At 52.3% G+C, this 24,154-nt stretch overlaps 1 protein-coding gene across 8 annotated transcripts in view; it reads right to left on the bottom strand.

Annotated features, from left to right (window-relative positions):
- PPFIA1 (PTPRF interacting protein alpha 1) overlaps positions 1–23,739 on the bottom strand; it is a 69,750-nt gene extending 46,011 nt beyond the window's left edge. For all 8 annotated transcript variants that reach the window (XM_040409084.1, XM_040409080.1, XM_040409078.1 and 5 more), the window contains exons 1-2: positions 23,397–23,739; positions 18,077–18,340 (exon numbers count right to left, since the gene is read on the bottom strand). In XM_040409084.1, coding sequence (XP_040265018.1) covers positions 18,077–18,340 — 264 coding nt within the window. In that variant the 5' untranslated portion in view covers positions 23,397–23,739. The remainder of the gene's footprint in view (positions 1–18,076; positions 18,341–23,396) is intronic.
- Positions 23,740–24,154: the final 415 nt, after the last annotated feature.

Genomic DNA, 24,154 nt, shown 5'->3' on the forward strand with positions numbered 1-24,154 from the left:
TGGCGGTGCTTTCACTCTAGTAGCATGAGACGGAGTCTACAACCCACACAAGTGGCTCAGGTAGTGCAGCTTATCCAGGATGGCACATCAATGCGAGCTGTGGCAAGAAGGTTTGCTGTGTCTGTCAGCGTAGTGTCCAGGGCATGGAGGCGCTACCAGGAGACAGGCCAGTACATCAGGAGACGTGGAGGAGGCCGTAGGAGGCAACAACCCAGCAGCAGGACCGCTACCTCCGCCTTTGTGCAAGGAGGAACAGGAGGAGCACTGCCAGAGCCCTGCAAAATGACCTCCAGCAGGCCACAAATGTGCATGTGTCTGCTCAAACGGTCAGAAACAGACTCCATGAGGGTGATATGAGGGCCCGACGTCCACAGGTGGGGGTTGTGCTTACAGCATATGCTGGTGCGGTTGGCCCTGGGTTCCTCCTAAAGCAAGACAATGCTAGACCTCATGTGGCTGGAGTGTGTCAGCAGTTCCTGCAAGACGAAGGCATTGACGCTATGGACTGGCCCGCCCGTTCCCCAGACCTGAATCCAATTGAGCACATCTGGGACATCATGTCTCGCTCTATCCACCAACGTCACGTTGCACCACAGACTGTCCAGGAGTTGGCAGATGCTTTAGTCCAGGTCTGGGAGGAGATCCCTTCAGGAGACCGTCCGCCACCTCATCAGGAGCATGCACAGGCATTGTAGGGAGGTCATACAGACACGTGGAGGCCACACACACTACTGAGCCTCATTTTGACTTGTTTTAAGGACATTACATCAAAGTTGGATCAGCCTGTAGTGTGTTTTTCCACTTTAATTTTGAGGGTGACTCCAAATCCAGACCTCCATGGGTTGAAAAATTTGATTTCCATTTTAAATTTTTGTGTGATTTTGTTGTCAGCACATTCAACTATGTAAAGAACAAAGTATTTCAGAAGAATATTTAATTAATTCAGATCTAGGGTGTTATTTTTGTGTTCCCTTTATTTTTTTGAGCAGTGTATATGTGGATGATACGTGAATACGATTGTTCTGCCCGTACAGCAATCGCCCTACTATATGTGGATGATACGTGAATACGACTGTTCTGCCCGTACAGCAATCGCTCTACTACATGTGGATGATACGTGAATACGACTGTTCTGCGCGTACAGCAATCGCCCTACTATATGTGGATGATACGTGAATACGACTGTTCTGCCCGTACAGCAATCGCCCTACTATATGTGGATGATACGTGAATACGACTGTTCTGCCCGTACAGCAATCGCCCTACTATATGTGGATGATACGTGAATACGACTGTTCTGCACGTACAGCAATCGCCTACTATATGTGGATGATACGTGAATGCGATTGTTCTGCCCGTACAGCCCTCGCCTACTATATGTGGATGATACGTGAATGCGATTGTTCTGCCCGTACAGCAATCGCCTACTATATGTGGATGATACGTGAATACGACTGTTCTGCCCGTACAGCAATCGCCCTACTATATGTGGATGATACGTGAATACGACTGTTCTGCACGTACAGCAATCGCCTACTATATGTGGATGATACGTGAATGCGATTGTTCTGCCCGTACAGCCCTCGCCTACTATATGTGGATGATACGTGAATGCGATTGTTCTGCCCGTACAGCAATCGCCCTACTATATGTGGATGATACGTGAATATGACTGTTCTGCCCGTACAGCAATCGCCCTACTATATGTGGATGATACGTGAATACGACTGTTCTGCCCGTACAGCAATCGCCTACTATATGTGGATGATACATGAATGCGATTGTTCTGCCCGTACAGCAATCGCCCTACTATATGTGGATGATACGTGAATACGACTGTTCTGCCCGTACAGCAATCGCCCTACTATATGTGGATGATACGTGAATATGACTGTTCTGCCCGTACAGCAATCGCCCTACTATATGTGGATGATACGTGAATACGACTGTTCTGCCCGTACAGCAATCGCCTACTATATGTGGATGATACATGAATGCGATTGTTCTGCCCATACAGTTTGTTGGCAGCACATCTCTGTTGACATGCAAAGGGGAGATGAGCCGCAGTATCCTGGCGCAGCCGCTCTACAACGGGCGGCGTCTTCTGCTTCTCATACTGGCCATTGCCAAAACAGCTGATTGTGGGCGTGCGGGGTGTCGGAGCCCCTCCGATCGGATACTGATGACCTATTCTGTTTCTCTGTACATGAAAGACCCAGTGATCAGGGAGTGGGATCTCCTGTCTCCTCCATTGCAATCTATAGGAGACATTACAGCAGCTATTCTCTACCCACTAGCTCAGGGAGAACTGAGAATTAGAGATGGAGTCTTAAAAGACTAATGATGCAAGTCATGTAATAGTCGGCTTGTCCCGAAATGTCACCTGAAAGCGTCGATTATAAGCGAGAGCCAGTACTTGCCATGAGCTCACTCACAGTATTCAATCCTTTATTAGCTAAACAGCCTGCCAACCATGCTGATACATTGTAGCAAACTTTCAGCTGTGATAAGTTCTGGATGCAAGTTGTATGTCCTCCTCCTCGTAAGGCCCCATGTACACGACTATTTTACCCCGCATTTTTTGAGGATACGATGCGGACCCATTCATTTCTATGGGGCTGCAAAAAATGCGGACAGCCCACCATGTGCTGTCCGGATCCGTATGTCCATCCTGCAAAAAAAAAGACAATGCACAAGAATAGGCATTTTTACAATGGGGACCCAAAAAAAAGGGCGAGTTGGGTATAGACTGCATCCGTATTTTGCGCATCTGCGATTTGGGGACTGCAAAACATATACTGTTGTGTGCGCTAGGCCTAACGCTGACATCCTACGAAATTGGTCCTGGCCTGTAGACGGCCCTGACCTTGAGAAAAGAGATTGTGAGCTCCACAGGGGAATGGACTGAACGGCAGGAATATACAGGCAGCCACGGGATATATAACAAAAACCACGAAAACAAAAACTTTAGAGAAACCAAACGTCTACTGAAGATCTTCCTGAAGCTTCACCTTTGGCTGTAAATTCCTTGCAGACCAAGGCGAGTTAATGATTACAAAAGATCAATATCAAGTCCTAGGGACTGTCACTCTGTAGACGGTTCCTCGCTTTTTACGCACTTGAGGAAACGGCCGAGGTTTGGTGTCCCATGTGAATTGGGCAAGCTGTAACCACAGGAGAGGAATGGCAATTTGTCTTCAGTCTCGGCTCATTTCTAAAGGATTTGACTGAAGGACAACAAGTGCCTAGAGGAGAGGAATTCCAGGAGAAAAGGCGGGTCACCGACCCCGTGGTCAGCAGGCCCGCTGTGCATGAGAACACAGCTGACACCAGCTATACCCGGGCACGGCAAACAACATGTCTGATGGGGGAGAATTTAAAGCATAAAGCAAGGAGACAAAAGCGTGAACCGAGCAGCGAGAGGAGCACTTAAAGGGACTGTTCAGGCCAGAAAAACTATTTCCAAGTTTTATAGGGTTATTCCGAGTTTTTAATACTGACCCGCCAACCAGCTGTTTAAAGAGGCTGCGGCACTCATTTCTTCCTAGGCCAGTGACATCACTGTGCATTGGTCATATGGCCTATGCAAATGAATGGGGCTGAGTTGCAATACCAAACACAGCCACTATGAAATGGACGGCGCTGTGCATGGTAAGGAGGCCTCTTTATACAGCTGATTGGTGGACGTGCCCCCACCGATCGGATACCGATGACCTATCCTAAGTGTTAAACCCTTTAAAACTCGAGTCTGATCCATGGAGGTCCGACTTCTTGTGATCAGTGGGGTCCCAGCGATCAGACCACTATGGGATACTCGGCCAAAGTGGAGAGCGGTTACAAAGAGCGTCTCTCGCTCTGGAGGACCTGACCTGTCCTGTATTACACAGCCAACCCATATGAATAAGAACTGTGCAATGTTTAATTTCCCCTGTGGAGGCGCTGCAAGAAAAATGAACACTTACTGCCAGGTTTCTGATCGGCGCTGATCGCTAGGGGGTATAAATATGTGGACACTTCGTGATCAGCCTTTTATCAAGTAGGGATTGTCCAAAGGAGAGAATACGATGGCTATGAAATGCATTGGCGTGATTTACACATCGATGGTCTAGGACTGCGTCCCCACTCCTGGGACCACCATCAGGCAGTAGCACAGGCTGAAGCGCAGTCGCCACCTCCGTGCAGTCCCAAACGGCAACATCCCTACTGCTGTAAATGGTTGTGAAGCTCAGCCGCAGCGGAGGGAGGGGAAGATGCCATGCAAAATGAGTGGAAAGCAAGGCGACAACCTAACGGTGCACTACAATTAGCGCCATTAGAAGTGGTCACCTGTACGCCAGGGGTCGGCAACCGCTGACACTCCAAGCTGTTGTGAAACTACAACTCCCAGTATGCTCTATTCACTTCTATGGGGGGGTTGAGAGAGAACAGTCAAGCGAGTGTGTATGCTGGGAGTTGTAGTTTCATCACAGTTGGCGTGCCGGAGTGTTGGATAGATGACACTAAGGACACGGTCGTGTGAACGGGGGGCCTATAGATGCCTCGGACAGATGTGTCAGGAGCTTTCCCAGACCACACGACAGGTGGACATCGAAAGCATCCTCAGCGCTTCGTGTCATCTGCTACGGTCATGGTCGGACGTCTTACACCAACAGAATACACCCAACTCTACAGTGCAAAGGAAAAAGGGCCAAGGCGGCCATGTTGGATGTGGTATTTCCTGCAGGAAGTGGTCACTGGATGGTTAAACGTCTACAGAATCCTGGTCCAGACAATGCAGAAGCTGAAGCGTGCCAGAAAAATCCCACTCCAGATCCAAGAGGAGGGAACGGCACGTGGAGATCTGTTCCTAATAAAGCAGGCTGGATTTGTGTCTGTTCTGCGTCCGCCTGAACGTTTCCCATTCTCTTCTCGTCACAGACAGGAAAGGGTTACTGCCGCTGACCGACGGGAATCGGCCCTTGTTCAGTGAAGAGCGATGCGCGCCCCCGCCAGCCCCTTCATCATCTGGACGAGGGTGGTCCTCCCCTCCTCTGACCCAAAAGACTGCTCCATGTGGGTCACACGAGGTGATGCTCTGCACGAGAGCCAGATGCCGTCCTGCAGCAGATTTCATGTCATTTATTGGGGTTTTTAAACACACGGACGAACGAGGCTGGGGACGAAAAAAAAAAAAAAGAAAAGCACAACAGATTGGATTACCGTCTGTTTACCACTGAGTTTACGGCAAAGACTAAAGCGTTCTGCGAGATTCAGATGCGGTAACACATCTCAGGCACGGAATGCCAAGGAAGTGTTGGGCCCATTGCAAAAGGCGGCATGGGTCGTGCATGGTGGCGGGCTGGAGAGCACTTACCTAGATTCAGCCCATCCTATCCCTCCCCCAAATTCGCTTTATTCAGATGGGGCTTAATGGTCACGTCCCTGTAATAAAAGCAGCGTCCATAGTGACATGCTCCAAGCATACGGGTACGCATACACATTAGACGAGCATCGGTGGAACCCGCAGATTATGGCGGGACCGGCCGACCAACTAATGTGTATAGGGGCATCCTAAAGAAGGGCTGGGCAGGCTGGATTTCTCGGGGAGGTAAGCCATCTTTATGGGGGCGGGTTCATTGGAGGCGCATAGCCGGATTACAACAATACTTTTAGTTTCAATTCCTCACCGTTTCAAGATCTAGGCTAGCTGTCAGTGAATGGAGACTTCTTTAAAAGGGGTTGTCCAGGAAATTTTTATACTGATGGCCATCCTCACCCCTCCGGTCCCTCTGATATGAGCATCGGACCATTTCATGCCCTGCGTTGGATCGCATGAATCGGATGAAATACTCCTAAGCTCAAATCAGAGGGGCCGGAGGGGTGAAAACGGGGGTATGGACATAACCGTTGAAGACCTACCCTCAGGATAGGTCATCCATATCAGAGCGCTGCGGCTTCTTTCTTGGCCCGTGACGGCACATCCATCGGTCATCACATGGCCATTCTGCAGCTCAGTCCAAACTCTAGTGAATGGGACTAAGCTGCAATACCGAGCACAGCCACTACACGATGTGTGGCGCTGTAGGCTGCAGCTAGTATACGCCATCGCTATGATTGTGGTGGGGGGGGGGGGGGTCTGACCGCTGAAACCATAGGGGGCCGCAGTGGTGGTGTAGCGCTGAGTCCCCTTCTAGATTTATGCTGCGTCCTGGCAGTGCAGGGAAGTGCGGTCAGCCTGTTCACCTGAATGGGGCCACACACCAGGTACCTGCATGGTGGTTCGCCAGGAGAATAACCAGCACAGAGGTCCCTGCAAAAGGTAAACATACTTACCTGCGCCCCACTGCTGGGTCCTGGCTACTTCGCTTCCCAGCTGCCTTGCTCAGATCTCCAGCTTTGACATTGCTGCAGCCAACCACTGGCTGCAGCGGTGACCTGCTCCCCTTGCGCCAGGTCAATTGGTCACATGACAGAAAGGGGGCAGGTCACTGCTGCAGCCAGTGACTGGCTGCAGTGGTGACAAAGAGAAAATGATGTTAACAGCGGGGGACACGAGCGAGGCAGCCGAGGCGTTGGGGAGCAGGTAGGTACGCTTCATTTTACAGGTCTGGCCAACCTCTAACAGAAAAATCGCCCAATGAGGACCCTAATTATTAGCTAAAGCAGAGTGTGGCTACAAAGAGCCTCTCTCGCTTTGGACCCCTTATGTCCACGAATTACAGAGATGGCTCACTGATTTCATAGAGAATTGTGTAATTCATTATTTATCCTGCGGGGGCACTGCAGATAAACTGAATACTGGATTTCACCATAGATAGATGATTCCCAGGGGTCCCAAGACCCTGCAATCAGACCCTTCTAACGCGGTCCATCAAGGAGAACACTTCTAAAATTACACAAAAGCAACGGTCTGTTCTGCTGGATGCGCCTAAATCCAACACGTCTCGCAGGAGACACAAAAGGCTAGCTGTATTCTTGCGGTAGCCATTGGCGGCACACCAACCTGTGACCATCTGTTCGGCAGAAAGCCTGACACTCTGCCCGGACGCAGCGCTCTAATAATGGGATTAGCCCCTCCGCTGGTGAGAGACGCTCCTATTAGTCCTTGTGAAGGGAAGGAAGCTACAAACACACATACAAAAAATAAAAATAAAAATCACAAAAACTACACAGCGTATTCCACTCTGCTAGATGTAATTGTCCGCTGGCACCGAGGCCAGGAAAGAATTTACTTTACCGCAGAGCAAAACAAAGGCCTCACTGTCCACGTAGGACAATGCCCCGGAGCCAGGAGGGGCCCCGTTATCTGTCTGCACTGACCGGACTGCACTGAAGAACGCACGCATCCCGATAGCACCGCGCCAAGCAGTTCTGGTGACCCAACTGTCTCAGGGCTCGTCACCGAAAGCTATATTACACAACGTGCCACAAAACAACACCGCTACGCCACGTGGCAGTCATCTGTAGTCATTTACAGCAGCTCGCAGCCACACACAAATTATGATTTAAAGCCGAGGTTCCCTGAGCAGTGCAATCTTGTGTTCTCTGTTATCGGCCATTACTCCGAGGAAGTTAGGTCCTGTAGTCAGGCAGTCCGGAGACCCTCTAGGAAATTTGAAGGTGCCCATAGACCTTTGATAGCCGCCAGCTGAACGTTCGTTCGTTCAGCTGACCGTTATCCCTCCCAACCCCCTATGCGCACATACTCTTGGCCGAGCATGCATGTGTTGTTTGGGATTAGAAAAACAAAGTCGCTTTCTCCCCCCCCCCCCCCCCCAAAAAAAAAAAACACCACTCCTGCAATACCGCACACAGCCTGCGGACAGGGGTGGTGCTGTTTTAATGGAAGAAAGCGACCATGTTGTTGCAATCCTGGACAAGCCCTTCAACAACACATGCAGGAGGGAGAGGGGAGTAAAGCTGGGCAAACACTAAGGATAACTGTCAGCTGAATGATCTCCCGATCTTCCATACACATGCATGCTCAGCTTGGCATACATACAGAAGGCGGACCCCTGGCCGGCCGGACCCCTGAAAATAGCAAGGTCAGCCTACTTTACTCTCATGCATACAGGGGCCTTTAGGTTAGGGCTCCACGGCACGACCAGGACCACAATCTGTCTCTATGGGTAAAGCCACACTTTATTTTTTTTGCGGAAGTCAAAATGGAGTTTGCAATATTTTTTGCCCTTAGGTCGCTTTCCAACTGGCTGCATGACGGCCACATTTCCTGCGCTCATCTGAGCCGAACTCGCTGCATCAGAGTAATGTATGATGCTGCGAGTTCCATCCATCGCCGATCGGCGGTTCTGCAGTAGTGCAATCCATCATGCAGCGGACGGCGCCGCAGTAACCAGCACTGCACAATGGATGCCGACTGGTGGTGGTGCGGGGTGTCAGACCCCTCCCGCCGACCAGATGGTGATGGCCTATCATGGGCGTAGGCCATTAGTTGTAAAGGATTGGACGCCGCCTTTAACACCACTTCTAGCCGCACGATGTTCTACGTGCAGGCCGCATGCTCCCATAACTTCTAATGAGATGGGGCGGAGAACGAAACCGACGCCAAATCAAAAACCCCCCGAGAAGTAAAAAGTTTCCATGGTGAACGACATACATTAAATGGTCACCTAATCTTAATGCGAAGGCGCACCCGCGGCCGTTATGTTACGCTTAGCAAAAACCGTGGTCGCAGAGAACGAGGAGGGATGCAGCTAAAGTTACAAGAGGGAGCGAGCGGCGGGATCTGTAAAACAAAAACAAAAAATCTTAAAAAATGTTGAAAAAACAAAACAAAAACCATGGTAGGCGGCGAACCGACGGGACAGCCTCACCTCAGCCGCACTTGGCCGCGGCAGCAACATATGGACTCGATTAAAACGGCCTCTGAAGCCGACTTAACACATACACCTCGCTAATCATTTTTTTTTCTGGAGTCTGCTCATTTCAGGGCATTTTAACCCTGTCCCCCTCTGACCATTAATAAAATAAAGTGGCCTGACTGGGGGGAATTTTTTTTAAAAAAAGACGCCAAATTCTGCTCAGATCTTTGATGTCATAATCCCGCAGGTAGAGGACACTTTAGTTTCACTCATTAACCGCCATGGGATGAGCAATCATATTACAGGATGATCTGGTTTATGCATAGGGCAGGGCCGATCACTCCGGGGGGGAGGGGGTGCCGTCAAATTAAAGTCACATCTTTGTCACTTGGACCCATCAGGCTCATCTGCGTCACAGGCCTCTTATTATCCTTCACTAAACAGATGCAGCCTTTATGCCTCCTGCTCATAAGGAAGTCCTCCGCCAAAGTCATCATTTGGAGGCTGAATATTGAAAGCTCCATTGAAGGCCGAAGCAGGGACGAGAACGCAACTAAAAACCTGGACAAAAGATCCGACAACCAAATCACCCCAGAGCAGGAGCCGACAACCTGCTGAGCTCTGCTCTAGAGGCATCAAACTGACCAACTGCATAGAGGCCTACAAAGCACTGCTTCACCTCTACTTGAGGGGTCAAAGGGTTGGGTGTTTGGGGTAGAAATGGACGGCAATTTTTTTTTACTTTTTTGGAAGAAAGATTTGGAAAAGCTATAAAAAAAAATAAAAAATAAAGGAGAAATTGTCTCCTAAATCCTGCATTTATTGTGTGGTCTGTAGTTTGCAACTGCTGAAGGAGTTCTCCCATAAATTATCTTCACAGCAGAAGTCCTGAAAGGCTGTTAATATCTGGTTTACAGGAATTTGCAATGTTTTCAGAAAATAAATATATACAATTTTTTTTATATTATTTTTTTTTCCCTTCCATATGTTGTTCACGTGTCAGGCTCTGGGCAGAATCAGTCTCCTTCCCCCTCTGGCAGTTGACTTTGTCCCTCTTTCTCCTGCATAAGGAGTCTGCCATGCAACTGCAGAGGTCCTGCTGCTTCCCTGACAAGCAGCGCAGAATACTCGTCCCCTCTCCTGACATGTCTGTTTTAACTATTTGCATTCCCCATGTAGTAACAGTTCTGGAGCATCTATTCTTCTCACTCTATGTTGTGTCGTTTCTCTGTTATTCCTGCTAGAAGTTCTAAATGAATCACTAGCAGTTTGCCAGGAAGGTCCAGATGGGTGTTACCAGTTGGGAGTTAGTCCCTGCATAGTAGGTCACTGGTAGCACTGATTGGATAGTGTCAGAATGGGCTGGGCCCCCCCCCCCCCTCCTCCCCCCAACTGGTAACACCCATTTAGAGGAATAGTAAAAGGAATGGCACAACATGTAGTGATAAGAATAGATGCTCCATTATGGTTATGACATGGGGGATGTAAGACATATCAGGAGAGGGGACAGGTCCCCTTTGATGATGGGACATGGTCCTCACTGATGACACCATGACAGAGACACTATGGCCAAGCTGAATGCATTTTAATCTATACTAATAAAAGCCCTGTGTGCCTGCTCAGGACTGGTGTCCGTGCCGATAATTGAAGTGTGCGGCGCGCCGGCCAATCAACACACGGCGCTCCACAAGCCGTCCGCACCTCCCACACCAGCGTGCCGTCCAATCACAGCTTCCCAACATGCAACCACAACGCCCACACCAGTGCGCTGTCCAATCATCACACGGCGCTCCACACGCCGTCCGCACCACCTGCGCGCTGTCCAATCATCACACGGCGCTCCACACCACCCACACCTGCGCGCTGGCCAATCACCGCCTCCTATGTTGTGCTCTCCACGTCGGAGCGCCGCCATTACGTGCATCACAAAGCCACAGACAGCAGTTACTGCCAGCAGTATTAGCCACCAGTCGCTGCCAGCAGTCTCAGCACCACCAGCCGTCTCAGCCATCAGTCAGTGCCACCAGCCACAGCCACCAGTCACAGTGCCAGCAGTCATCAGTCAGTGCCACCAATCACAGTGCCAGCAGTCTCAGCCATCAGTCAGTGCCAGCCACCTCAGCCATCAGTCAATGGCACCACAGTGCCAGCAGTCTCAGCCACAGCCACCAGTCAGTGCCAGCAGTCTCAGCCACCAGCCGCAGTCTCAGCCATAGCCAGCACTCAGTGCCAGCAGTCTCAGCCACCAGCCGCAGCCAGCACTCAGTGCCAGCAGTCTCAGCCACGAGCCGCAGCCACCAGTCACTGCCAGCAGTCTCAGCCAATGTAGTCAAGTTCCCTTGCCATTTAATATAGACTGTTCCTACTAATGTTTATGCACTACTGTTCTAACGCCCGTTATTGTAACGGGCTTAATGTCTAGTGTATATATATAAAGTTATCTCCTGTTCATGGGATAGGTGAATTATTACTTTGGTGGGGTCCTAGCGCTAGGACTGCCACCGATTACGAGAATGGGGACCCCGTGGAGCCCCACTGAAATCAACAGAGCGGGCAGTTTGGGAGTTCTGGAGATAGGGGAGCGCTGTACTTGACTATCTCCAGAACTCCCATAGAAATTAATGAAGCGCCCGCAGGCATGCCCAGCTGACGAACCGTTTATTTCGGGGTGCTCCAGGGGTTATGAGACCCACGTTCTCGTGATCGGTGAGGGTCCGTGCAGTAGGACCTGCACCGATTTAATAGTTATCCTCTATTCTGCAGAGAGGGGATAACTTGATATAACCGGAATACCCCTTTATAGGCGATAACTGTCATAACCTGGCTGTAGTGCTTTGCGCTGCTGGTAAGGTTATAGGAAGGCGACTCTGTACGTGCATCTCCTTTGCAATGTGGCATATATTCTGGAAAAGATGAACAGCGCCACTCTTGTCTATGGTTGAGTCTGGCACTGCAGCTCAGACTTGGGCTACATGCACACGAACGTTGTTTGTTTCCGCGTCCGTTCCGTTTTTTTTGCAGATAGGATGCGGACCCATTCATTTAAATGGGTCCACAAAAAATGTGGACAGCACACCGTGTGCCCCCCGAATCAGCATGTCCATTCCGTAGCCCCGCCAAAAAAATAGAACGTCCTATTTTTGTCTATTTTAGGCACTGTTTCAATGGATCCTCAAAAAAAAAAAAAAACGGATGGCATATGGATGTCATCCGTTTTTTTTTTTGCGGATCCGCAATTTGCGGACCGCAAAACACGTACGGTCGTCTGCATGTAGCCTTATTCAAATGGAAGAGTGTGTGTGGGGGGAGGGACCCTCAGAATCTTATACAAGCCTTTGAAAGTGGTTGTCCTATTAAGACAACTTATCCATCATCCACAGGACATGGGACTAATGTCTGATCAGAGGTGGTCCAACCGCTGGGACCCCAGCTGATCACAAGAGAGGGTGTCCCCATAGTCCCCAGTTTGAAAGGAGTGGCGGTCACACGCACGCTGCTGCGGTTGCTCCATTCAGCTCCGTGGGACGGTCGGAGATCAAACAGTCCCATAGAGTTGAATGGATCGGCGGACACACACGTCTGCCGCTCCATTCAAACTCGGGAGCATGGGCCCCTGTTCTTGTGATCGTCTGGGGCCCCAGCGGTCAGACCTAAACAGATCAGACACAGGATGGGGATAAGCTGTCTTAATAAGACAACCTCTATCATGTAAGACCGCAGAGCTGGCTCTACCGGGGAAGACGCGTCCGGCATCTCATCGCGCCGAGGAGCTTATTCTTCGGAATAAATATGCAGCGGAATCGGGACTCATCCATTACATTATCACTTCTCAGAACTGATTTGCATGTGACTAACGGTTCCAAAAAAAGAGCTCGACGGCAGGAAAAAAAAAGAAAAAAAAACGCTGCCGCGCTCCTGACGGCTGGAGGATCGGGCACCTTGCAGAATAAGAATGTGATGACAGCGCAGAGTAATCCCAGGAGCGACGCAGAGAATATCTGACAAAACCCTTCAGCCGCCTCTATGGCTCTGTCACTGAACATAACTGCTGAGTGCCCTGACATAGTGGCGGAAGAGCGGCCCCGGGCCCCGTCCTTCCTCTGTTCTCTCCTCCAGACAGCTCCCATCTTCAGGACCTCTTAAAAGGATTCCTTTCTCACTGCCCCCTCCGCAGCACACAGCTTTCCTTCAGAGCTGAATTACAGACGGAGGAGGAAATATTCTAGAAAAAGCGATCACATGCGGCATGTGAAGAAGCCGGTGACCGCACCGCCATACTCCACACAGCCGGGCCAGGGGTCCAGTCCAAAGGAAAAGGGAAGAATATATACAGTATGTGGAAGAGGGTGAGGATTTAGGCCGGGTTCACATGTCACAGAGTAGCTGCAGATTTGCTGCTACTGATTTTCATGCGGCGAATGCGCAGCGTTGTACAGTTCCAGCAAAGAGGATGAGAATTGAACGAAAACCGCAGCGTAAACTGACCTGCGGTGCGGATTGGAAATCTGCAGCGTGCCGATTTATGCTGCGGTTCTCACCCTTTGCAATGGAGAAAGTGAAGTCCGTTGGCTTCTCGGCAAAAGCCGCATGTAGTGCACGCGGTTGTTGCAGCGGAACCGCCACAGACTTTTCCACTACAGTTTCTGGTGCGCGCAGCTTTTCGTGCCTCCATCGCATCCGCTAACACTCAGCATCCAATGCACGTGAAGAGAGTTTGCGATGCCGCATCGACACGCTCTGGAAAAAATACGCACATTATGGAGGGGGGAAAAAATGTAGTTATTTTCGCAGATTCTGAGATGTAACGCCACGGATAAGCCAACACCTTGAATGACAATGAGGCGAATCCATGCGCTTATCTACGGCACGTCCGGCGCAAAAATCGCAGTGTCAGTCTCCTACGTAAATGGGGGCCTATAGACTCTAGCCGAAGGGCATATTTTAGGGACAGGAAGTTCAGGCAGTTGGATTCCAACATGCTCAATCCTTTTGGGGGATAAGTCGCTGCCAAAGGTGTCCAACGGCAGCTTACTTCAGCCGAATGTGCGCCGGTACGGTGGGAATTCAGGAGAGGACGGATATTGGTGACCACCAACATGTATGGCCATCTTAAAGGGTTGTCCAGTTTATATTACTAGCTACACAGGTGCTGGTAACAGGACATACAGCTAATAGTAAGCATTATTAGGGTCCATTCACACGTCCGTATGTGTTTTGCAGATCCGCAAAATACGGACATAGGCAAAGTGCGTTCCGCATTTTACAGACCGCACATCGCCGGCACTCTCATAGAAAATGCCTTTTCTTGTCAGCAATTGCAGACAAGAATAGGACATGTTCTATTTATTTTTTTGCGGAACGGAAGTGCTGATCCGCAATCGCGGATGCGGACAGCACATTCCGGCCCCATTGACAAATGAATGGGTCAGCACCTGTTCCACAAAATTGCAGAACGGATGCGGACCCATTTTGCGGACGTGTGAATGGATCCTTAAACTGATTCACGTTTACATGCAGGTCCGCTGAGAACATGGCCTCTGATAGAGGGTTCCGTCCATCAGTGGGCTCCATTCAGTTACGTTGAGGACGGACTGCGCATGCGCCATTTCCCCTTTAAGTCCACTGTATAAGTGAATGGGGGCACCGGTGAACTGAACCCTCCATCAGCGGCCATGTTCTCAGCGGACCCGCATGTAGACATGAATTATTCACATCAATCTATCGGACCTCAGTCCCAATAGTTTTCTAACGCTTCTTACTAGCCGCATGCGCGTCCAGTTACCAGCACCTGTGCAGCTACTAATATAAACTGGACAACCCCTTTAAAAACGGTTCCCGCTTGCTTCTCATTCATAAGGGAGCCATGACAGATCCCAACGGACCTTGTCTGATCTGTCCACCATTGACAGCAGGAACGATGCTTCAGGCTGCGTTATTGTTGCCAAAGTGAATTGAGTCTTAGGGCTCATGCACACGGCCATGCGCCTATTGCAGCCGGCAAATAGCGGGTCCACCATAGGCGGGCACCGGCCGTGTGCACCATGCATCACGGATGCAGAACCATTCACTTGAATGGGTCGGCAATCCGGAAGATCGGTGCAGAATGAAGGCACGAAACACCATGGAAGCACTACAGGGAGTTTCCGTGGGGTTTCTCTCCGTGCCTCCGCACCGCAAGAAAAAAATAGAACATGTAACATGTTCTATTTTTTCACGGTGCGGATGGATCACAGACCCATTGAAGTTGAATGGGTTTGAATTCGTCGCGGCAGCCGCAAATTGCGGCCCCAATGCACGGAGCGGTCGAACAACGAGTCCTTAGGCTGTGCTTAAACAAATAATAATAACTGATGTCAAGACACCCTTAGGGTCCGGTCACATGTTCAGGTTTTTTTATGCGTTTTTTGAAGCCAAAGCCTGGAATGGATTCAAAAAAGAGAACTCATATCGGTCCTTTGTACTTTCTTTTCTTTTATGATCCACTCCCGATTGCGGCTTCCAGAACTGCATCGGGAAACCTGACAAGGCGGCCGTACCCTTATACCTTCAAACTGGTAGCACTGGGATCGGAGTACTTTCTCAACTTTGGCAGTATTGTACATAATGCGTTAGGACCATGCAGCAGGTCCATAGCTCAGCATCCTGCGCCCTCTGCTCACCTGGGCAGGACTCCCTTTCTCGACATTATTCTTTTGCATGACTACACCCCCGCTGATATCAATGGCATTTTACAACTTCCTCGGCTTCACTTTCCTCCGGCAGGTCGGGGTGGTCTTCGGCCGGCTGAACAGAATTCACTCCTGTGACGGATAGCGGCCGCGTCCCCTACATAGTAGGCGGAATGTCCAACCTGCAGCATCCTGGCTGTGGCCTGCGGCTGTCCGGGCATACTGGGAGTTGTAGTTTGGAGATCTCACCCACATATGGTTGGAAGTAGTGGCCTCATCTCCTCCATTCCATATAGACAGTACATATAGCCTTATTCTCCCCTCACTAAACCGCACTGTAATCTCCGGGATAATTGAACAATGGAAAAGCTCAGACTAACATAAGCAGAGAGTGCTGAAGACAACCGCCTGCTCCTCCTTCTTCTCCTCCAAGGAGGCGTTCTCGCTGCTAATTCTGCCAACACTACATTGCTGAGGAAAGATGCCAGACCAGCACTGCTTCATCCTAACATTGTATAGGAGAAGAATGAAAACCTGATGTGACCACTATATTATACAGTCAGTAAAGACAGCAGAACCGTTCAGATCTGCAAGGAGACCGACGAAAGGCAGCATAGCCTGTACGGGGCCATACACATTAGAAGAACATCGGCCGACCCAACCGATTATTTCGGAGACCTGGACGACCTCTTAAAGGGGTTGTCTCATCATGGACAATGGGGGCATACCGCTAGGATTGGGACCCGCACCTATATAGAGAACGGAGCCCGGCACAGTGGTGGCTGGAGGACTCCGGTCCGGCCACCACCAAGCCGGCTCCCCATAGAAGTGAATAGGAGCGTACCGCGCATGCGCGACCCCCGCTCCCATTCATTTCTATGAGGCCGACGGAAATAGCCGAGCACTGCTCGACTATTTTTGCCAGCCCGATAGAAAACGAATGGAGGGCTGCTGCGCATGCACAGTACGCCCTCCTTCACTATCGGGGCTCTGTTCTTTATATAGGTGCGGTTCCCATAAGACAATGGGGGCATATCCTAGCGATATGCCCCCATTGTCCATGATGAGACAACCCCTTTAATGTGTAAGGGGCCTTCCGCGGCAGATGTTGGAAGAGGTAAGGATTGGAGTTGGATTTCAACGCGACCAATCTTTTTGTTCTTGGAAGATGATCAGCTTCCGGAGGAGTCTGGTGGCGGCTTACGCCCCCTGCTCACCACTGAGATCACCTGCATGCTCGGCCGTGGTGAGCGAGCATGTGCACAGGCAGCTTTACACTACTCCAAGAGCCAATGTGACCTTGAGAAGATTCAGAGGTCCAAGGAAAAGAAGCCAAACAGTAGCCTTGATTTGAAGGAGCTTTTGTGTCAGGAGCTGGAGTCACGCCGCACATCATTTCTGCTCTGTGAGGATATCCAAAATTGAAAAAACATGGCTGCTTTCTTCGAAAAGAAAACCTGTGTTTTTCTAATCCTGGAAAACCCCTTTAAAAGGGGATGTTTTCTGCAGACCCCTAAGAGCGGTCAGATCCGGGGTGGTAATTATACCTACCTGATCCCAAGTCTCCTCGCATCAACATCCAGCTTGATGCAGCTCACATGACCGCTGCAGCGGACACGTCACCCATGAGTCATGTCACATAACCGCTGCGGCCAGTCATCGTTGCCTGCATCAAACCGGATGTTGACGTGGGGAGCTGGAACCCAACGGTGGGTATCAGGCAAGTATGACTACCACCACGGATCCTTCCACGTACAGGGGGGTAAATCTGTATAAAACGTCCCCAGGGGTGAACAACCCCTTTAAAAAGGGCCCATCACCTCTCCCGACATGTCTGGTTTAGTAACTACTTGCATCCTCCTTATAAAAACAATTCTGGAGAATCTATTTTTATGACTCTGTATTGTGCCATTCCTTTATTATTCCTGCTGGAAGTTCTAAATGAATTACTAGCAGTGTGCAGAGAAGGTCCAGATGGGTGTCACCAGTTTAGGGCGTGTCCCCACACAGTCTGACACAATCCAATCGGTGCTGCCAGTGTCAGTCTGTACAGGGACACCCCCTTCAACGCCATTCACTGCAAACTGTTGGCAATTCATTCATGACTTCTAGCAGGAATAATAGAGGAATGGCACAACATATCGAAATAAAATCCAATCTGCATGACGTGTCATCTATTAATCAAACTTCTGCTTCTTCTATAATTCAGTAAACCACATATATATGAATTATTCCACCAACCAAGGCGGTCACCCAGCCAATTTCTTTGCATTCTAGACCAACGCGTTTCCACTCCTGGTCATGTAGACACTGAGGGCGGCCACAGACGGGCAGATGCGCTGCCAATCTGCACCAGTGCATTACAACCGCCTGTCCCATGTCTCTCGTTCACCCCAAGACGTTACAGCCAATTTCTGATCGTAAGGAAGGCCCAAAATTAACCCCTACACGGCCGTACCACCATATAGGTTGCTCTGCAGAATTTCTATTAGAAACCACAATGTCACCTGCGTTACATAAGAAGACTACACCGGAGGAACCTTTACAATCAGAAGTCAGAGTCAATGACCCACGGAGCAACAACCGCAGAGGTCAGTCGGCACCTACCTGAGGCAGCGCTGTATTCAGCTGTCTCTGTAGAGAGTCCCGCTCGTGGGTGACGTCCTGTAGCTTGCCCTGATTTAACGCCAGAGTCTCCTGGGTCTCTCGCAGCGTGTCCAGCAGCCGGTCTCTTTCTTCAAGCATGGACACCATGAGTTGCTCAAAGTGGGAATCCGAGTCCGTCTGGAGGGGAGAGCCGGATCCGTGGCTTCCGTTCCCCCCTGGAGGCATCTCAGCCTCGCTGATGGTTGGCATCACTTCACACATCATCTAAGAGAGAGAACATGGCGGCATCAAGATTACGGGGTCTCGACAAACAGGTGAAAAGGAACATAAATCCTAGAGTCGTCCTGTTGTTAAAAAAAAAGTCATCAAGGCCTATCTTAAAGGCAATGTCTCACCTTGGAGATGGATCTCGCTAGGATAGGCCACCAATGTCAGATAGGATCAGGTCCCAGAGGTGGGACCTATCTCCAGAACAGGACCCCCGAAGTGAACGGAGGGCGGCTGGGCTACACTCATTTCAACGAGAGTTCCAAAAAATTGTTAAGCGCTGGCTCAGCTATTTCCGGCAGTCCCATAGCAGTAAATGGATAGATGGGGGCGCTTGCGCAGTGCACTCTCTATTCATTTCTATGGGACTTCCAAAAATACAGCTATTTTAAGAACCTCCAAAGAAATGGATGGAGACCACACCGTGCGTGCGCACTCTCCATCACTTTCAGGGCTCGTTCTGAATACAGGTGCAGGTGAGACATGCACCTATCGGACATTGGTGGCATATAGTAGGGAGATGCCACCAATATTTGAGATGAGAAAACGGGGATTCCAGGTTTTTCGACACTGATGGCCTATCTGCAGTTGCAAATTGGCAAGGATCTGACACCCCGGCACCAGCACCAATGAGGGTCGCTTTGGCGCATAAACTACACAGCTGGAGCTGGGTACCATTCACTTCAATGGGAGCAGTGCTGCAGTAACCAGCTGCATCCACTACACAACAGATGGCGCTGTGGCAGGAGATCGGCTGGGGTGCAGGTTGTCGGATCTGATATTGATGATCTATCTTGACAACCACTTACACAACACATTAGATCAGTGTTCCCCAACCTGTGGCTCTCCAGCTGTTGCAAAACTATAACTCCAATCGTGTCCTGGCAGCTGCATGATGGGAGTTTTGCAACAGCTGGAGAGCCACAGGTTGCCGATCACTTGCATTAGCTGAATAAGGGCTGAACCTGACGATTTTCTCGAGACGACCATCCTATGTATACAGCCGTGTCCCGACTCTCCCCCGACAGAAGATGTTAGAGAGGAGAAGAATTGGGCTGTTAGATTTCAACATGTCCGATCCTTTTGTTCTCAGGGAGATAAGCCGCAGCCAGAGATGTCTGATGGCGGCTTATTGAGGACACATGCACACTCGGCCGGTGTGTATGGCGGGCAGGTTTAAGGGGGCTTTGGGAGGACCAGCTGCCAGGATGTGAAAAGAATAAATAATATATATAATAATAATAACCTCAAGTCCTGAAGCTTAGGGGTCAACACCTCTAAAACACACAAGCCTTTGGAAAACTACAACTCCCAGCATGCTCTATATACTGCCATGGGAGCTCTGAGAACAGTGGGGAAAGTGGGAGTAGTTGTTTCAAAACAGGTGGAAAGCATGAGGCGGCTTCGAGGACTTACTGACTACACCAATAGGACTGCAGGGGACCAGGAATGATGTGCGTCATACTCCACCCTAAACCGCTTATACGTCAGAATGTGACACACTTCACCGCTATGGTATGAGGCGGCGTCGTCACAATTTGCAATACTGGTCAACCAACCACTTTATGATTTAATGCAGGAAAGTACAGGTCCGTCTGTCCGGGGCCACGTGCCTCCCACCAGCACTGTCGGCCACAGAGATGCATGAGTGTGGCTGGCCTACGTGGTCCATACAGCTGGGGACATGGACACACTGTACACAGAGATCAATGTACGCAGCACACCTGCAGAGACTACCGCCAAACAACATCACAGACAATACTGTTATATGGCGTCGTGAGGAGATAGTGACAGACACCAGCGCTCAGGGATAAAAGTCCACACATAATGTAAATGTAATGGGAAGATGGCACAGCACACGGGCCTGGCGCACAGTGTAGTGGAAGCCATATAGGGTCACCATACGGGGAGGACAAGAAGCCATTCACATAGGACCGGTATAGAGCGAATTTCAGGACCAGAATTCCCTATAGATCACCAGGACAGGAGGAGGCTGCATCGATGGGATAGGAGGCTGTGTCATCAGGATGGGAGGTGGAGGAGGCTGTCATCGAGATAGGAGGTCTTGTTGTCGGGATGGGGGGTGAAAGAGGCTATGTTGAAGGGAGAATGCTATGTCATTGGGATGGGAGGATATGTTGACGGGAAGAGGGAGCCAAGTTGATGGAAATAAGTGCTGAGACGGGAGGAGGCTATGTTGATGGGAGGCTGAGGAGGAGGGGGCTATGTTGACGGGAGGAGGAGGGGGCTATGTTGACGGGAGGAGGAGGAGGAGGAGGGGGCTATGTTGACGGGAGGAGGAGGAGGAGGAGGGGGCTATGTTGACGGGGGGAGGAGGAGGGGGCTATGTTGACGGGGGGAGGAGGGGGCTATGTTGACGGGGGGAGGAGGAGGAGGGGGCTATGTTGACGGGGGGAGAAGGAGGAGGGGGCTATGTTGACGGGGGGAGAAGGAGGAGGGGGCTATGTTGACGGGGGGAGAAGGAGGAGGGGGCTATGTTGACGGGGGGAGAAGGAGGAGGGGGCTATGTTGACGGGGGGAGGGGGAGGAGGGGGCTATGTTGACGGGGGGAGGAGGGGGCTATGTTGACGGCGGGAGGAGGAGGAGGGGGCTATGTTGACGGTGGGAGAAGGAGGAGGGGGCTATGTTGACGGGGGGAGGAGGGGGCTATGTTGACGGGGGGAGGAGGGGGCTATGTTGACGGGGGGAGGAGGGGGCTATGTTGACGGGGGGAGGAGGGGGCTATGTTGACGGGGGGAGGAGGGGGCTATGTTGACGGGGGGAGGAGGGGGCTATGTTGACGGGGGGAGGAGGGGGCTATGTTGACGGGGGGAGGAGGGGGCTATGTTGACGGGGGGAGGAGGGGGCTATGTTGACGGGGGGAGGAGGAGGAGGGGGCTATGTTGACGGGGGGAGAAGGAGGAGGGGGCTATGTTGACGGGGGGAGGAGGGGGCTATGTTGACGGGGGGAGGAGGGGGCTATGTTGACGGCGGGAGGAGGAGGAGGGGGCTATGTTGACGGTGGGAGGAGGAGGAGGGGGCTATGTTGACGGGGGGAGGAGGGGGCTAGGTTGACGGGGGGAGGAGGAGGAGGGGGCTATGTTGACGGGGGGAGGAGGAGGAGGGGGCTATGTTGACGGGGGGAGGAGGAGGAGGGGGCTATGTTGACGGGGGGAGGAGGAGGAGGGGGCTATGTTGACGGGGGGAGGAGAAGGAGGGGGCTATGTTGACGGGGGGAGGAGGAGGGGGCTATGTTGACGGGGGGAGGAGGAGGAGGGGGCTATGTTGACGGGGGGAGGAGGAGGAGGGGGCTATGTTGACGGGGGGAGGAGGAGGAGGGGGCTATGTTGACGGGGGGAGGAGGAGGAGGGGGCTATGTTGACGGGGGGAGGAGGAGGGGGCCATGTTGACGGGAGGAGGGTGCCATGTTGATGGGAGGCGGAGGGGGCCATGTTGATGGGAGGCGGAGGGGGCCATGTTGATGGGAGGCGGAGGGGGCCATGTTGATGGGAGGCGGAGGGGGCCATGTTGATGGGAGGCGGAGGGGGCCATGTTGATGGGAGGCGGAGGGGGCCATGTTGATGGGAGGCGGAGGGGGCCATGTTGATGGGAGGCGGAGGGGGCCATGTTGATGGGAGGCGGAGGGGGCCATGTTGATGGGAGGCGGAGGGGGCCATGTTGATGGGAGGCGGAGGGGGCCATGTTGATGGGAGGCGGAGGGGGCCATGTTGATGGGAGGCGGAGGGGGCCATGTTGATGGGAGGCGGAGGGGGCCATGTTGATGGGAGGCGGAGGGGGCCATGTTGATGGGAGGCGGAGGGGGCCATGTTGATGGGAGGCGGAGGGGGCCATGTTGATGGGAGGCGGAGGGGGCCATGTTGATGGGAGGCGGAGGGGGCCATGTTGATGGGAGGCGGAGGGGGCCATGTTGATGGGAGGCGGAGGGGGCCATGTTGATGGGAGGCGGAGGGGGCCATGTTGATGGGAGGCGGAGGGGGCCATGTTGACGGGAGGAGGGGGCTATGTTGACGAGAGGAGGGGGCTATGTTGACGAGAGGAGGGGGCTATGTTGACGGGAGGAGGAGGAGGGGGCCATGTTGACGGGAGGAGGAGGAGGGGGCCATGTTGACGGGAGGAGGAGGAGGGGGCCATGTTGACGGGAGGAGGAGGAGGGGGCCATGTTGACGGGAGGAGGAGGAGGGGGCCATGTTGACGGGAGGAGGAGGGGGCTATGTTGACGGGGGGAGGAGGAGGAGGGGGCTATGTTGACGGGGGGAGGAGGAGGAGGGGGCTATGTTGACGGGGGGAGGAGGGGGCTATGTTGACGGGGGGAGGAGGAGGAGGGGGCTATGTTGACGGGGGGAGGAGGAGGAGGGGGCTATGTTGACGGGGGGAGGAGGGGGCTATGTTGACGGGGGGAGGAGGAGGGGGGCTATGTTGACAGGGGGAGGAGGAGGGGGGCTATGTTGACAGGGGGAGGAGGAGGGGGGCTATGTTGACAGGGGGAGGAGGAGGAGGGGGCCATGTTGACGGGAGGAGGAGGAGGGGGCTATGTTGACGGGGGGAGGAGGAGGAGGGGGCTATGTTGACGGGGGAGGAGGAGGAGGGGGCTATGTTGACGGGGGGAGGAGGAGGAGGGGGCTATGTTGACGGGGGGGGAGGAGGAGGCGGGGGCTATGTTGACGGGGGGAGGAGGAGGAGGGGGCCATGTTGACGGGAGGAGGAGGAGGGGGCCATGTTGACGGGAGGAGGAGGAGGGGGCTATGTTGACAGGAGGAGGCTCTGGGAAGGATGCTCTACCTGCGGCGCTCAGCACTGCTCAGGGCAGCCTCTGATGTATGGCGGTGACATAATCACATGATGACAGCACGGCGGGCGCACACAGACACACAGCGGCGCTAGGACTCCACACAATGGCACAAGGATTCCTCCATTCTTCACACCAGATGACAGGACCACACACAGGACTGACAACCTATCCGTGCACAGTCATGTGGTTGTCAGGAAGCCCCTCACACACCGGCGTACACCATAGGACATTCGCTATTGTTACCTTGCTGTGTCCTCCCGGTATCCGTCCTCTAACGTGTTAACCTGAGCCGGAGCCCGTGTTCCGTTCAGCATGGACCGGTGGACCTGGGGAGGGGGGGATCCCGGTGCCACACACAGGACAGGAGCCGGGGACGGACAGGGGGGGGGTGCCAGGGTCTGTACACCGAAGAAGGGAGTCGGCGTATCCCACAGACAGACACCGCCTGCGCCGGCCCCGGTGCTCCCTGCTGTCCCGTAGACGGGTGGCGCGCAGCAGGGAACGGGATCCCCTGTTCGGTGTCCGGGTTCGGTCAGGCCGCCTCTCTGTTCCCGGCATGCACCGCGGCGCCTGGTCGGTGCGTGACGTCCCCGGCATGCATTGCGTCACGCAGTGGGAGGGGTTTGAGACCCGTTACCTGGGTGACGGTGGGAGTGACCTGGCCGTGACAGGGAGCCAATGGGCGGTGAGGAGGTGGGGCCCATATGTAACTGAGCGAGGGCTTCATCTGCAACGCCTGTGCTCTAGGGGCGCTATGTGAGTGTAACGGTGGTGTGCCGGGTGAGGGTAGTAGTACTCATAGTTCAGTTGTCCCCTGGGCTGACGGTGATGTATAATAATCATCCAGTGGAGTCTAGAACTGACGGTGATGTATAATAATCATCAAGTGGAGTCTAGAACTGACTGTGATGTATAATAATCAGCCCGTGGAGTCTAGAACTGACTGTGATGTATAATAATCATCCAATGTATTCTAGAACTGACGGTGATGTATAATAATC

The sequence above is a fragment of the Bufo bufo genome, chromosome 10 (assembly GCF_905171765.1).
Source record: "Bufo bufo chromosome 10, aBufBuf1.1, whole genome shotgun sequence".
NCBI classification, from domain to species: Eukaryota; Metazoa; Chordata; class Amphibia; order Anura; family Bufonidae; genus Bufo; species Bufo bufo.